Below are 17,687 nucleotides of genomic sequence, written 5' to 3'. Positions count from 1 at the left end.
GTATGCTAGATGGAACTCTAAAGGTTCAAATTATGTATTCTCTTCTTCCCTAGTTAAGAGGAAGTGTTGTTTATAACTAGGGAAAGATAGGTTCGGATTGCCTTAAGGCAACATCCGAACCCATTTAGGACGGGGTCCTATCTTTAAGGGGTAGCGTGGCCCCAAGACTAGTCCAGCCCCATCCTCCACGCTACACCAAAAAGGCCTCACGCCACAAAATATAAATTGGCGCCAAAAAAAAGGATTGAGGCCGACCTTGGTCAAAAGATCCATATAAATAAAGTTTAAGTGCAAACACAATTCAAACATAAATGAAATCACCGAATTAGCTCTGCAAACAAGAAGTGTGAAATCACTAAAGAAGGCTGTGCGAACTTATCCAAGGACTGTGCAAACTTTTTCAAGTATTGGGTGAACTTATTCAAGAGGATATAGGGCATTTTGGTGCAGTCTTGAAACATGCAAAAGGGCAGATCTGATATATAAAGATCAGACTCAGAAAAGCAAGCTAAGTATTGTATTTGTGCAATAAGAGTGAATACATAATCTGACCTGTGGGTCTTTAATGCTAGGTTTTTCCTCCTTGGAGGTTTTCCCAAGGTATTTGTGTTCGTCTCTTGGTTCCTTGTTTCATTCTTGAGTTTACTTGATTATAGTTTACTAAGTTACAAATCTGATTAATAAACTAGGGCATAATCAAATGTTACAAATCTGCTTAATAAACTAGGGCATAATTAAATGTTACAAATCTGATTACTGATCTAGGGCACAAGTTTAACATCTTCCTGCTATGATCGCGAGCTGGAACTAGGCATCATGCATTTCGGCCTTTTCCTCCTCTTCTTCCAACACTAAGATGACTCTCACGTATTCCGCAAAATTCCTTTTGCATTTCCAAGCCAAAGTCATCAATCCGGAAAGAATATCCTCCTGCAGGTCTTCAACTAATAATGGGTCAGGCTCCACTACAAGGGCAACACCTTCTCCTGTGAGAACCATTTTGCTCAACGTCAACTCAGGTCAATAACAGTTTACACACTTATTTAGTTGTAGACTTCTAACGTGCACTGGATTAATTCACCTCAGGTTCGATATTTCTAGCTACAACAATTTCCCTTTGTAGAAGAAGATTATGGACTTCGGCTCATCTCTCCTCTTGCTCTAGAATGGAAGTTATCCTCCTATACTTGGCGTAATTAGTTTTCTCCCTCCATGCAACTATGTTCATATGAGCAACCATGTCTTCTTGCTCCTTTTGGATTCAATTCAAATCAGGTTGAGCTATGGGGAAGCTCCATACTATTTCAAAATGGATAATCACCCATGTTGAGTATTACCAAGGAAATCCTAAAATGGAAATAATTAAGATTTTTGAATTCCCACTCGTCCAATAGACATGCTAGTTTGTCAGTTTTTCGTTTCTCCAGCTAACCCTGAATTTGGAATATTGCCACATTTCATTTATGGATAGGGTCGTCAACTCATTAAATTTCGACAGCAAGAAATAACATCATCCTTCTTCAAAAATCACGTCAGTAACTTTACATGCTTTAGCCACCTGATCTGTCATTAAGGAGGAGTAATTCCCAAATCTTTAAGTAGATTGTGTCTCGAAAAAAGGAAAAATTCATATAGTCAGGCAAATGCAAAGGTTCCCAATCTTTGCACGAAGTTCAAAGAGTTGCCAACCTTAACTTGAGTGACAAGACACTAAATGCAGTCACGCAATTGGCAAACTAAAGAAACGCTTCAAAGCTATCAGTGTAAAGAAGTAAGCTGCAGCAGGGGATCGGCTAGTCGGAGATTTATAGAACCTTAGTACCAATGCCAAAGTCCAAAAAATACCCCAACCGCTCGACCATATGGACCTTGACACTATTTACGACCAACGATACTGTTCCAACTTAGAGGAAGGTCAGGGTGATCGATGATTTTTAACACCTTAGAAGTTAGAACCATTATAGTTTGATCCAAAGACCCGCGACTTAGCTGACAACTTTTAAAATTGGAGAAGGGCCTAAACCAAAAATCAACTTTTGATGGAAATGACTGAAATTTCGAAACTAGGGGTAACACATATCAAGAATACCTAACAAACAAACTACACCACCATACTATGTCAATCACAAATCTATAAGTTTCAAGCAATGTAAACTTTAACGAATCATTCTTCAAAAAGTATAACACTTGTTTCAGTCCCACCACTTGGCATCGTTGATCGCCATGGCAATGATGTTTTTACACAAGAGTGGACCCAATCCCAATTGAAAATTCACATTATGTTCATTAAAAGCCTTGTCTATTTATGATGCAACCAATAATAGTGTAAGGTTTGCATGGTCTAGTTGTAACCTCAATATTTCAAACTATAAGGAGACCCACTATACCAATAACTAACAATCAGCCAACTCAAACTTCCAAACTTTCCAAAAGAGTCTTCCTATCGTCAAGGAAACTAATGGCAATCCATGAACAGTTTTCTCACCATCCACATTGCCACAATGGTTTCGTTTGCCTATCAAACCAGTAATTTATCTTCTTCATTGAAACATATGATATTCCATTGCGATTGTTCATACATCATGACTCAAAAATGTTGTTATGAAATATCTTTCTTTAACAATGATAAACTAAGTTTTTGGGTTCCTCTAAAAACCCCCAGGTAACCATGTGGGTACGGGTCTAGTTCAGGTCCCCCATTGGGTTCACCCAAGGTCCCTCCCGTGAACCCGTGGTGCTCAAGAGGGGTCTTGGAAGAACCCTGGGGAATCCAAGGATTGTCCAAAAAAAAAAGTTATTTTTTTAAACATTTTTATAATCAAAAAGCTGCCTACGTACATAATTTTTCCCTTAAGTGATAAAATTGTGAAAATGGCATGTGGATGGTTTCAAAGGCTTTAAGAAATTTGATTACAATGAGGGGAGGAATTGGGATCTAACTCTTTGAGTGTGATGTCCCCTTCTCGGTGAGGAGAAACCTGTGGGGTTTAACTCTTTGACTGGAATCAGGAATTAGGGTTTCCTATTTTTGTGGAATGCTACGTGAGCCAATTGATGCTTGTCTGGTAGAGATTCTTCGATTCCGATTGTGGATTCCTTCTGGATTTTTTGAGGGCTTCGCAGAGGTATAACATGCATCTTGTTGTGAAGTGATTTCTGAACTTACTATTTTTAGTAAGTTGGTGGCAACTGATTGGATTTTGAGGTTTTTATGGGTTTTCCGAGCTCATTCACGGGGTTCGATGAGCATGTTTTTCGGAGTTGTTTTCATGACTTACTATTTTTAGTAAGTGTCAGTTCAAGCAATACTACTTTTGGCAGTCTTGGGCAGAGCTCCAATCCAGTTCAGATTTAGTGATTTTTTGCACTTCAGTTCGTAGTTTGATTTGGCAATGATCCATAGTTGATTTATAATTGATTAATTAAATATTATTACTTTATCCTAAAGTTTGATATTTTATTATTTTTACTAATCAATTTTGGAGGAATGACTTAGGAAGGAAAAATTATATCATTTATCCTAAGTCACATTTTATTTCCTAAGTCAGGAGGGTGCCCAAAATGAAGTCATTTCACACTTTGTAATATTTTCTCATGTTCGAACTTGTGTACCTTGGTAAAGTTCGACTAGGGGGGCCTGAAAAGGGATGCCATGTCTTGAGGGGATCATGTAATGAGATGCAAATGAAATTAAAGGGAATTTGGTGCCATGTTAATTTGAATTTGAGATCCATAAATCTATAAATACAAGGTCGGGTGCCTCATTTTGTCATCTTGGAAAAAATTATAAAGTTATGCTGCCGAAATAGTGATTGAGTTTGAGCTTCGGAGTTCTCGCTTCCTAGCTTGCACGGTTTCATACTTGAAATACAATACCTAGCTGATCAATGTGTTTGTTGGAGAAGATTAGAGAGTGTGCTTCCAGTTTTGAGTGTGTTCAATGTTTCCTTTGTTGCTGGTTTGGTGTTGGCTGAAGTGTGGTTTTGTTCGTATCTCCCTGCATGTGCGTCAGATCTTTTTGGGTAGCGGCTCATCGGATTCGTCTTGGCTAGGCGATTATTTCTCTGGAGTGGTGTGTTTTTTTGTGTTAGTTTGGATTTTTGGCTGCAAATCGAACTTCCAATGCTGGACGTACTTTTATGGAGGTGCCTCAGGTTGCGTGATGTTTGTTGGTGGTGTTTTTGGTGCCGGTTTGTGATCCTATCTTGGTCGTCTTGGTCATACCTTTCATTTTCCTGTGTTCGTGTGCAATTCGGACCTGTTTTGGGGGAGTTGTGAGACTTTCAATGTTGCTGATCCATTTTCTGGAGTTGCTGGTATTTTACATCAGATTTGGTTATTTGTGTTTTAGCTTGTAATTCTCTAAGTTTCTTTGTTATGAATCCTAGTACTTCATTGTATTCATCATTGTAATTGTCGGTTAGTAGTACTAACCTCTATTGTATCTGAAGTACTTCATTGTAATTCCCACTGCATAAGTGGAAGAGGCTGGCTTGGCCGCCTTCAGTGTTTGTAATTCAGTTTGTAGTTCGGTCCTCCCGCTGCATAAGCGGTCGAATGATCTTTGTTTGTAATTGTTCTCCCGCTGCATAAGCGGTCGAATGATCTTTGTTTGTAATTGTTCTCCCGCTACATAAGCGGTTGAGTTGAATTTGTCTAGTGATAAGTCCTCCCGCTGAAATACCGCCGTAGAGTGATTTGTGTTTGAATGTATTCTTGTTTCCTTGGCTGGTTTACCGCCAAGTTTCCTTGTTTTTACCCGCTGGAAAGTGGAAGGGGTTGGCTTGCCACCCAGTATTGTAATCAGCTTTTTCAGTGTTGCATCTAACGATCCCCTGCCACTGTATGCTCTCACCCTCCCAGTCTGGGCTCTTGGTGATCAAAACGTGTAGGGTTCCTTTCAGTTGGTTTGGATTGCATTATTCTAACCCTAATGGGTGACTGGTGCATTTGTAAAACTGTTAAAAAACAAACAAACAAAAATTGTTGGGGATATTACATTGATTGTGTTGACTTAGACAATATTGTTGCACAACTTGCCAAAATATATATTTAGATGAGGCAACTTGTGGCTAGTGGTAGTGGAATTGTAACTCATTGTGGTTCAATTGAAATTGAACCTAATGTTTGACTTTGATGCTTTTGATGAAGATCAATATGAAGATTATTAAATTTTGATTGTAATTTTCATTGTGTATTGACATTTGAAAAATCATTGAATTATGAACTTATGAGTATTTTCATTCTTGCAAATTATGAGTATCATTGTTTTATATTATAAAATTTTAAAAAATTTATTACACACACACACACTTATTCCCATACTTGTACCCAAGGAAAAATAAATTGTTGTACTGGGTTCTGATATTCTAATACTTGTACCCATACCCAAACCAGTAGCTTAGATGATAACCTAGCAAAATAAAGGGAAAGGCTAGCATTGTTTATCTAATCAAGAAAGAAAATTTTAAAACTACATCTATGACTTCAGTAGAAAATTATATCTCAAAAAAAATATAATGTTTTGGTTCTCTGAGAAGCTTGCAAACAACATATCAAATAATTTTAAAAGACCAAACATATGGAAGAAATCATCCACATAAAAAACTTGAAGAGTAATGAACAATACACTCGAGATCAAGGATAAATAAAAACCCTTCAAGAAGAAAAGTAAAAGACAAAAACATTGGCCATTGCTAATTTAGTTAAATTTGCAATCAATATTTACTTACTACGATAAACATATATAATTTCAAACCAACAATGTCCCAAAAAAGTAATACCACGTGATCATATACAATATGAATGTACTACATGAATTAACCTAATTAACCTTTCCATAGTGCAAGAAAATAATTAATTCACAGATCCTTGGCTTTCAAATTTCACCATAACTATAAATGGTCCATAACTTGCCATCTAACCATTCATATTATCCAAAGTTGGAAAACTCGGACTCGCCAGGGACTCAGCAGCCCAAAATTTGGACTCGTGAAAGGACTCGGCAAAAAAAAAAACCGTAGTTTTACAAAAAAAACAAAAAGAAATTAATGCATTTGGAGAACATAAGAGCCATAATTTAAACATTACACATGTCATATGATCTCCAACCACTCACTATTTGAAATTTCATCATTCATACTCATAGTTTCAAACTTTAAAATGTATAACAGCAACATAAGTTTATAAATGTTTACAAAATTACATATAATGATATGTCCAAATGTGAAAAAAAACAATGAACAAACTAAAGAGAAGACTAAATCTTCCTCTTCCCGGCTCTAGTGAAAACTAAAAACCAAGGGAGTGATAGAACTAGAGGGTCTAGTTCTAGGAGCCCGATGTGGCTTCTCCAGCTCACCAAAATTACGTTGAGGATAGCACCACTTGTTGGGGTCTGAGGATGAGAGAGAGAGAGAGGGGTAGAGAGATGGGTCTAGATCTTGGGGGAGAGGAGAGAGTGAGATAGAGAGTGGTAGAGAGAGGGGATAGAGGAAGAGTGATAGGGAGATAGATAGGTCTAAAATTTGGGGCAGATAAAGGAGTGAGATAGAGAGAGCAAGAGAATGCTAATAGGAGCCTATTGATTACTAAAATTTGACTGTCTGAAAAATTAAAAGATCTTCTAAAACCTAGAATTTGCATTATAACTCCTAGAGATCTGAAACCACTCTCAAATTTCCTACCAATATATACATGAAATATAACTTAAAATATAAGAAAGGAAAAAGACATATTGAAATGTGACTTATACTTAAATGTTATATTTCATGTATATATTCTCATGAAGAAATGAGATTGACTTGGAAAAAGAAATTTAGAGTATTTTTGACGTGTTCTTATCTCTTTTGTTGGGCGACGCAAGTCTCTAGGTTGGACTCGTGAGTCCCAACTTAGGACTCCCGTGAATCATTGAAAGACTCACGAGTCTTTTGTTAAGACTCGTCAGGAATCGACTCACGAGTCCTTGGCAAGCCAACTCGGCCCGTCAATGAACTCACGAGTCCATCGCAAGTCCGTGGTGAGTCCCACAAGTCTTCCATTTATGATATTATCCAAACATGACTTTATATTCAACCCATTTTTCATGTTTCTTGGCATTCCCTTCTAACTTCCTGTTAAGATTCAAGACCTCATGCAATAGATAAGATCTTTGGCATCAGATTAGCAACATGCATGCTACACAAAAACGATCTATGCAGTAAAGTGAGTTTCTAGTCATACTAATCTTCCCCTTTTAAAGTTGATATGCTAAATTTTCTCTTATCCAAGGGCATAACTAGACCCAAATAAATATTAAAACAAAGAAATTCATCACTAAAATAAGTGTAACAGGTAGCATTAATGTTATAGGTAACCATGATCACAAAATTTAAATTAAAACCCCAAGAATATCTCCGCTAGTTACTATCTTTCACACACACACACACACACACACACAGATTTGATTGTACTTTTAAGGCAAGTGGAGAGAAATTTTTAATTGTACTTTAAGGCAAGTGGATAGGAAGGTATAAACTCAAAATGGACTCAAACCCAGCAACCCCAAAAATGTGGTTATAGCATATCTTAGTTTCATATGCATTCTAGAAAAAATAAATGTCATGATTAATTTTATGTTCCTAGCACAACATGAAATATGAGATTGATAAGAACTGTATCCAAGGATTCAACTTACTAGCAGGTGTATCTAGTGGCTTTGCATTGATGCTAAAGTGCCTGTAGTTACATAAAATAGCATAGATTTCATTTGGCCTAAGCCATCTCGATTGAGCTTCTTCTTCTACTGTATATATATCCAAATCTGTCCAAAAAAACATTGAATTTGCTTCAGCCATTGCATACAAGAGGGATAAACATCTGTCAGCAGCTTACATTCACTCCTTGAAAACAGAACAAGCGTGCAGTGTGTCCTAGCAAGTGCATAAGCTTACTTTTTTGCAATCTTGTCTCACAAACCATAAAAATTGATTACCATATTCAGCAGTATGATAGCATCTGAGAAATAAATCTCCAATTTAAATAGTTGTGTCACAAACCATACACATTGAGTATCAAATACAACAGTATGATAGCATCTCCATCAACAAGCAGTAGAACACAAAGAAGAGAAAGAATGTAAATTAAATCATTTTATCTGCATTTTAATTTACAATTCGATGCATTATCAATTAATGTAAAATAACACTATAGTACAATATGAATACAACATCGGAGCTGAACCATATGAATTGAAGTATGTTAAGCATGCCTGAAATATGAAAATTGATCTTCACCTAACTAGATTATGGATTTAAAAGAAGCCCTTCTCCTTGTCAAATTCTAATAATTATATTGCCAATCTCCTTGATAAATTAGCAATTTAATCATTCCAGTAGTGGGACCAGCACACTGTTCAGCAGGTAAAATTATGTTTATACCTCCAATTTTGACATGATAGATTTAGGTATCTGACTTCATTGCTTAGAAGAAAAAGTTAACAGATTTATAATGGAGCTCTCAGTTCTCACATGAATTGTAACAAGAAGGTGCCAGATAAATTTCACATGAGTACTTGTAACAGATCGTTACTCCTCTTGAGACTGGTTTAAGAGTATCAGTCCATGAGTCCCCTTTTCAGCGAATGGAGATAGGGCACATCCAGGTCCCCCCAAATCCTAGATAGAAAGAAAATCAAAGGTTGTCTATGGGTATAGTAAGTGAGGGATGTAGTGGAACATATCCCCTAGAAAACTTAAGTCTGGGGATGCATAATCGTGAAACAATGTCAGAAAATGAGGTCTCATAAAAGTTCTGATGAGTCACTCTTTCGTAAATTGGCATGCAGCTTGATATATTAAATAACAAACAAAAAATTGAACATTGTAAACCAGCAAAGAGAATTTTGAAATTTGTAGGGTAAGATAGATTATGGCATTTAATATGACACAAGGAATATTCATTGGGAAGGTTCCACAGATGGCAGAAATTCTACATCTAGATCTTCATTTGACTTGCCAAAAAATAGTTATTTCATGGCATAGAAAATATGTAACTACTGCTCTCTCCCCTATTGCAGCAGAATATAAAACAGCTGTTCTTGCAGCTTGCTAAGCAATTTGATTAAGGAAATTAATTGCTGATTTACAGGTGCTCAAGACGAAGACCAAAATGACCATTTTCTTTAATTGTAATAATTGACATATACTCAACATGATTAAAGACCCAGTTTTTCATTAATACATGAAGCATGTCAGAGTATGGTATCATTACATTTGGCAGCTAGTTAAAAGTGGAGAATTTAGTAGCAATGTTGTACACTCTAGAGTGTTGGTGTCTGTGGACATTTATGCATTTAGAATCTATTTCTTGTGCATCTACTAAACCATCGTTTCACCCTACATCAGTATAGTTGTACTTAGATTTAGTCGTATTCAATCCATAGTTGCATTCGTTTACTTTTTGGTCATTCATACACTTTTTTTAAATGGGTAGTGATTTTTTAACCTCCTAGCTTAGTTTCATTGCCTATAAATGCAACCCTTTTGCTTGTATTTGTACATCAGTTGCACTATTACACAATGCATTCTCTTGTTGAATGGAATAGCCCTTGAATTGATTAATCAGTCTTACTATTGTCTGAGCAATCTAGTTATCTGAGCTAGTTCTTTGCATTTTAGTCTTGGGAAGATTGCTTTGGCAAATCTTGCATGGTATCAAATCAGATATGTATCTAATCTAAACAATTTACATGGTACCATAGCCTTGATATTTAAAGGCTAGTTCAACTCCATTATTAAGGGTTTTGAGGGTTTCAATGTAGGCATTTTTTTGCAAGTCAGTTTGGGGGAACAATGGAGTAAATGTGAGCTCACTCTTGTGTCCAAAGGAATAAACAAGTCAGTTTTGCTTTTTTTCATTCAAATCTAACACCAGGAGGCCAAGCAGCAAGAGTTTCTATCTGAGACTTGTCTGTATTTTTTGCAGGTAACATCAAATTCAAAGCACTTTGGATCAAATCTGACCCTGCAATTGAATCCAAAGCACCCAAAAGTAGCCCTAATATCATCTTTCGATTTGTCCAAATCAGATAATTTTGCCCAAGACCCAAATACAATCACACAAACACATTGAGTTGATACCCCTACAAAACTCCATTTTCAAGCCACCCATTCACTGGTCATTTAATCCTCAAATTAGAACCACAATTGCAACAAGTTAGGGTTAGGGTTAGCAACCTTATCAAGTAAAATATCTTCTTTAAACATAAGGGCCTGGATTTAGACACTGCAACAATGACTAAGGATTCACGTACACATATATCTCTCCCATTATTAGTCTTAAATAATAACATATAATAATCTTTAAATCAACACATACAATATCTATATCCTAGTTGAACTACTCGCCAAGGCCTGAAAAAAATACTCGGGAAAAACTTGGCCAGTACTCAGCAAAAACTCAGCAACTTAAAAAATTGCTTAAATTTAATTAGAAATGCATTTTTTTTGCAAAATTCAATGAGAAGATGCATCCCATGAGTCAAAAAATGAGAACACAAAAATAAAAAGCTGAGTCTAGATATATTTAAATGCAAAGCGAGTACAAAATCGCATCCTCGTGAGGAATGCTGATGGCTGGAAGCAAAATAGTAAATAGTTTTTGTAGAACTAAAAGAAAATAAATCAATACAATTACATCTTCCTCTTCCCAATTCTAGTAAAAACTAAGGGAGAGGTAGAACTAGAGGGTCTAGTCCTAGAAGTCTGTTGTGGGCATGATTGTGCCCCCTCGCTCGGTATGACTCGTTCAAGCTGTGGCTCATCCTCCATCCTAGATGTAGCTCTGTCTCTAGCTGCACCTAGCACTGGCAATGGCTCCTCATCCTCCTCAATGTCATCTAGTGTGAAACCAAATCCACCCCCCTCCTCCTCCGTAGCCTACCTCTCCAAATCATTCATGTCATCCTCTATAAACAATGGAGGCTGCTCCTGTGATATCCAGTCACTGTAAGGATCTGTATCATCCAAATCAATTGGATTAGCTGGTGCTTCCTCTACCTTCCTTATGCGCAACCGAAGATTATATTGCACAAAGACAATGTCATTGAGGCATTTTTGAGCTAACTTGCTCCTCTTCTTCGTGTTGATGGCCTCAAACAAGCTCCAATTGCGCTCACAACTGGATGAACTACAAGGTTGACATAAGATTTTGAGAGCAATTTTTTTGAGATTTGGGGTATTTCCACCCCAACTTTGCCACCAAGCATCTACAAATTAAAATTAGGTTGAGGGTATCACCCCTCGCCAAGGTCTGAGGGTGGGAGAGAGAGGAGAGAGTGAGATGGAGAGTGGTGGAGAGGGGCATAGAGGAAGAGTGATAGGGAGATAGATAGGTCTAAAATTCAAGGCAGATAAAGTGAGTGAGATAGAGAGAGCGAAAGAATGTTGATAGGAGCATACTAATTATTGAAATTTGACTAAGTCTGAAAAATTAAATGATCTTCTAAAACCTAAAATTTGCATTATAACTCCTAGAGATCTGAAACCACTCTCAAACATCCTGCCAATATATACATGAAATATAACTTAAAGTATAAGAAATACTTAAATGTTATATTTCATGTATATATTATGATGAAGAGAATGAAACTGACCTGAAAAAACAAAAATAGATAATTTTTTGACATGTTTGGGCCTCTTTTTCGGCAAGTAGTGCATCTATGATCTATATTACTTCTTAATATTCAAACATATTAGGGTATGGGAGAATAAGCATGATAGGTCCTCCCGAAGCCATCCCACACTAAGCCCAAGAGTGGAACTTTGGTCCTCTTGGCCCCGATGGCAAGCAACATGGACATCCACTTGGGGTATCCTACCTAGTGGGGTGCTTGTACCTGCTTTCCCTATTCATGCTTCATCTCCTAAGATTAATAGAGTCAGAGAGGAGATCATAATGTAGGTTCCTTGATTGTCCTATCTAAGCCCAAGAGCAGAGCTTTGTCCCTCTTGGCCCCAGTGGTGGGCAACATGGCCATCCATTCCAGGTATCCTACCTAGATGGCAATCCTCATGATTTCCCCCTTCCTTACACCTCCTTCCTTCTATACATGATCGGGGTTTACAAATAGATTTATTAATCAGACATGTAATTTATATCCAATCATACATATATGTATATAAGAAATAAATATTGACAATTAATGCATAAGCTAGATATATATACTACAAGAGCTATTATTCAGATGCTGATTATAACAGGTCTGAATCAGATTAGTGAGAGTCTGATCCTATGTATGTGTCTGCTGTTTACAAGTTTCTGATTCTGATTATTGTTCCTTGTTCGCTGATTGCTATGATTGGTTCTCAGACAATGATGATCACTCGATATAATAAATCTGTATTTGTTTCCCACAATTGATCACTGTATATATCTGAGACTCTTTCTTGCTGTTCTTCCATGCCTCTCACAATCCTTTCCCATCATGGCTTTATATCCTATTATTTTCCTCTTGTGCAACTGTTGGGAATGTCTGCCCTTTCATAAGGAGCCGAGTCTCCTCATGGATGTCTATTCATTAATTAATAGTCATCACAAATAGTTTTCTTGTAGTCGCACTTCTTCATGGATTGCTATTCTTAATTAATTTCTAAGTCTTTTCTTTAATCAAGATTGCTGCATCTAATTGTTGTTTATCATAAAACCATGCAATAGCTGTCCATTAATAATGTTTCTAATCTCTCTTCTAGAAAAATTGTCTTGTCTCAAGACTTCACGATTTTTCTACAGTATTGGTAACCCTTCATGGCAGGGCATGACAAAACACTTGTCATTTGTGTCATTTGTTTCTGTTTGATTTAGCTGATTGAACTAATCAATAGGAATGTTAGTTGTTTGATTATTGAAATTGTGCTTCTAACTAATGCCTCCTCTATCTCTTCCTTCACCACTTTATGTAATGAAGTCTGAACGGTGGCTATCGCCTGTCAATTGCAATTATTGGAGAGTTTCTAAAGCCTTTTCCTTTCAGTGAATATCCACACCCTGCTCCAGGCCATGAGAATGTTGATGAAGGTTGCAGAATTTGGCTTGCACTAGCCAATTGCATTTGCTTGAAAGTAACCAAAGCCTTTTTGATTAATCAATATGTGTTGCGACTATAACACTATATCCATGTGCTTACAAGGACACAGGCGGGGTTGTGAAATTTGGTTTTACGCCTGCCAATTTGATTTATCTAAATCCATTTTGCGAATTTGAGACAACATCTCTTCAACACATCCTATCAAACAATCTGCATGCCCTGTCTATGTTTCCACATTTTACTTCATCATGAAATACAACAATTTGTGTTTTCCTACCTAATATCATGATGTTGCTTCTTCATTTTGCCTGGATTATCCAAGAGTTGCTATCTTAGAGCTTCACATAAGTCATATTCTTTGCCTTTTTCCACCATGTCATATGTCGCATACACAAACATAGCAATTACAAAATCATCGTGTGATACACCTTGTAGGCAATGCTTTTTGCCACACATCTGATTCTAGGATTTTGGATTTTGCACACAAGTAAGCTTCTTCCATGGTACAGTGCCTCTATGTGCGATGTAACATACTTGTTCTCTATTTCTTGAGACATTCTCCATTATCCCAAAGACATTTAACTACTTTGACTGCTTCATTTGTTGATGTCCATAAACAAGGTTGGCCACCAAAGTCCTACTTGGAGCACATTCTTTCCCATGCCATCAACCAAATTGTACTATCAAAATTTCCTTCATGACCTTTCTTTGGATATCCTACCTATCATGCTTTAAAACCAAACATCCAAAAAATCTCATCTCTACCCATAATGTACAGTTCATCAATTATTATAAATAGGAGGGCTTATGTAGTAAGCCTCTTTTCTCTCTACTACAATTCTCCGAAAATTTGTTGGTAGTAAATAATATTTTTCAACTCATATGGTATAGCATTCACCTTCAATAGATGTGAATCAAGCAAATCATCCTCAATAGGGCCTCCCTCTTCCAGAGGTTCAATCCCGGATAAATAATATGGTCCTCTTATGTGCATCCACCCACTTTGCAAATTCCAAGCCCAAACAAAGTACCAAATAGGAGGGCAGATATGCACTTCTTCAAATTCAACGCAATTCTTAGGCTGCAGCAACTTGCAAACAGTAATCTTAATACCTAGAAAGGATCTTTTAACAATCTATACACAATCAAATCATCTAGATATAACTCCAAGAAAACATGAGTAAAATCTCCAACTGCACATACCATAATCTCAACAAAAGTTGGAGGTTCATTCTTCAACCCAAATGGCATTAACATACACATGAAGGATCCCCACTCAATGGCGGGAGTGGTTTTTGGTTGATCCTCATATTTTATGTTCACCTCATGGTAACTAGAGAACCCATCAATGAACAAATATACTTCTTTACCAAAGACTATCATAATGTCCCCTTTTTGAAATGAGATATAATAGATGATGATGATGATGATGATGATGATGATGATGATGATGATGATGATGATGATGATGATGATGAATAAATTAAAATATAAAAAATAAAAATAAATAATAAAATTTAAATTTAAATTAAGTTTAAAGAATGGTCAAAAGGCATGAAATGAAGAGTTGTGACTCCCTCAAACATGACATATAAAAGGGAGATAATTTAAAGACATCCATAAATCATCAATGGGGAATGAAAGAAATTAATTGGAAATAAATTATTATTCTCAAAGGCAGCAACAAAGGTGGTGACTCAGTTATTGTTAGAGGTGGTGACTCGATCCTTGTGAAGGGTGGTGACTACTTCAAGAAATGGGTATAAAGGGCAAATGAATCCTCCAAACAAATGAAGGAAGCATGAATGAAGTGAGAATCATCAATTCATGAATTCATCATCGAATATCAATTCTTTCAACTGTATACAAAATCAGAAATCCATTCAAGAATCAATTTATTAAATCATCAAATCAATCAATTAATTAATTATACTAACATCAATCATTCAACAACAATCAATCAATCAAACAATTATAAAAACCTCAATCATTCAAAAACAATCAATCAATCAAACAATTATACAAACCTCAATTATTCAAATATCAATCATTCAAATATCAATCATTCAAACATCAAACATTCATGCATCAATTCATTCAAGCAACATTTAAGCATCCACTCATCAATACTTCAAGAAATGTCAACAAAGCGAGATCAAGCAGGTAGCAATAATCTAGCAAATACATCAAGATATCAATTTCGAATTAAAGTTACTACTTGCGAATCGGACAGGGTCTGGGCCCACGGGTTGGGGTTGTTGTCGGGTAATTAAGTAATAAGACATTTAATGTAATTAGAGTTAATGACGGCAATTAACCCGTCGGTTGTCGACAGTTGACACCGGATAACTAACTTGTCACCTTTATATATTAGCGAGTCCTTGGTCATGGAGACAGAGTTAGTATGGTCATTGTCATTGTACTGACATTATTATGAATCAATGAAGATCTAAGTTTCTTTATATTTTGTCATGATGTATTCTGTCATGTCTATTATTTCTGCAATGCATTGAATTACACTTTATTGGCAAAACATTTGGCACCGTTGCCTAGACAGACTCGGGAAAAGGAGCGGATGGCGTACGGACGCGATGGGCCTACCCGCGAGCGAGATTAACCCTGAGGCGGACGACGCACGAACAAAGCTCTACGACGGAGAAGATACTACAACGAGGGAATTTTCAATCCTGCTTCAGGTGGCCATCGAAACCTACGTCCGAAGAGAGGCCACGGAGGCGGAAGTTCCAACAAGTGCCATGTGGACCGCACTGGAAGTTAGCCCTGCGGTGAATCAGTTGATGAACCACCTCCCCTGATTGCTCGCACAGGCTTCACTCGCACAGCGGGCTCGCCTGGAGGAAATTGCTTGCGAAGAACGACGCCAATAGATCCTCCTACAGTATGAAGAAAACAACCATCGTTGGGAAGCACAACAGGATGGCATCCGACGAGACACTTGAACCTTGAGCCGTACGGGGCGAAATAAAGAACACTCATTGTAATAATTATGTCATATTGTTGACATAGACTTGTATCCCACAGGATGAATGAATAAAAGTGTTCTACTTTTTATATGTCGTCGTTATATATAAAGTCGTACGGGAATTAATGCCCAATACATTGAATAAAGACAAAAATAAGCAAGAGTATATAGATGAACGTGCAGTAGCCTGACGTGCCTTGATCCTTGAACAGCAAGCGGAAAGGCGACGGAGGTATAAGCGAAGGGAGGAGGAATGCTCCGAAGGGGACGGTGAGGCCGACAGCCACCCATGGAGTCGGGAGGAGTTACTTGCGGAAACCCGCCGCAGGATAGAATGTACTAAAACTCAGTTGAGGGACTTGAGGGACTTGTCACGCACACCAGAGGCTAGGGAAACTCCACGGAGTGGGGAGGAGGCAAGGGAGGGAGAAGACACCGGGGCTGCCAGGAGTGTCGGAGGGACACCGAGGCACGATGGTCAAGCACCTCTTACAGGATCTAACCCATCCAAAGTAGGACAACAGCCACCAGTAGTAAAAAGACGAGGCATAGCGCAAAAACAAAAACTTCCAAAGTTCCATGGGGACGGGAAAGAAGACCCTGTCCGCCACTGTCGCACTTGTGAAACAATTTGGGGAGCGAATGGTGTTATCGATCAGGACGAGTGGGTAACACAATTTCCAGCAACCCTAAGGGGCGTGGCCATCGACTGGTTCTCCGATACGGAGAAGGCTAAAATTAGCACATGGCCTGACTTGAAGAAGGAATTTCAAGTGGAGTTTTGTCTCCTAAGAGACTATAATGAGATCGTAGCCGAAATTTACGGCACGAAACAAAGGAAGAACGAGACGGTTCGAACCTACAGCCGGCGGATCAAAGAGCTGCTAGGAAAAATGGAGAACCAGCCTGCAGACGGACTGAAAAAACGGTGGTTCGTGGAAGGTCTGAAGACATCTCTTAGACGGAAAATGAAGATTGCACCTCCCTCTTCATATATCGACGCCTATAATAGGGCAATGGATTTAGAAAGCGAGCAGAAGACCTCCAAGAAAAAGAAAAATAAATCCTCGTCAGACAACGATTCCTCTTCTGACAAAAGCAGTAGCAGTGATGATGAGTCTAATCGGAAGGTACGGGCTCTCCAGAAAGATATGGAGCGAATGATGAGAAAGATGAAGCAACCAAAGGAAGCACAAGCAAAGCCGACGAAGGGGATTTATGGTGCACAGACTGCCGCAGCGACGGACACACCAAGGGGTCTTGTCCGAAGAAAGCATTTTGTGATATTTGTCAGATTGCATAAACGTCCTCTACCCATTCCCAGGAATTTTGCGCCATTGCTCTGATGAGCTCTGCATCATCAAACACTTCCTTGGGAAGGGAAGGAGGAGTGAATGAAAGACCTGCCTCCCTGAGGGGTCTTTTGAAACTCTTGACGTATTCGCATAGGACTCTATTTTCTTCCCTCAGCTGCTTACATTTTGCCTTTGATTTTAGCAACTTTTCCTTCATGGCTAAGGAAGATTCTTCAAAGTCTCCCACTACTTGACCTATGGAAGCATGGCCAAGATCAACTTGTCTGATGACGTAATCCTCCTACCTAATCTCACTCCTATCTTTATCCACTGCAAGTTCAGC

At 37.9% G+C, this 17,687-nt stretch overlaps 1 protein-coding gene across 1 annotated transcript in view; it reads right to left on the bottom strand.

Moving 5' to 3' along the window:
* The window catches only part of LOC131048483 (calmodulin-binding transcription activator 6), a 238,453-nt gene that overhangs the window by 209,548 nt on the left and 11,218 nt on the right, over positions 1 to 17,687 (bottom strand). The window contains exon 2 of the mRNA XM_057982443.2: positions 7,679 to 7,804. Coding sequence (XP_057838426.2) covers positions 7,679 to 7,804 — 126 coding nt within the window. The remainder of the gene's footprint in view (positions 1 to 7,678; positions 7,805 to 17,687) is intronic.

This window comes from Cryptomeria japonica, chromosome 2, assembly GCF_030272615.1.
Source record: "Cryptomeria japonica chromosome 2, Sugi_1.0, whole genome shotgun sequence".
Lineage (NCBI taxonomy): Eukaryota > Viridiplantae > Streptophyta > Pinopsida > Cupressales > Cupressaceae > Cryptomeria > Cryptomeria japonica.
The sequence above is the reverse complement of the archived record's forward strand: the minus strand, read 5'-3'. Positions and strand labels throughout refer to the sequence as shown.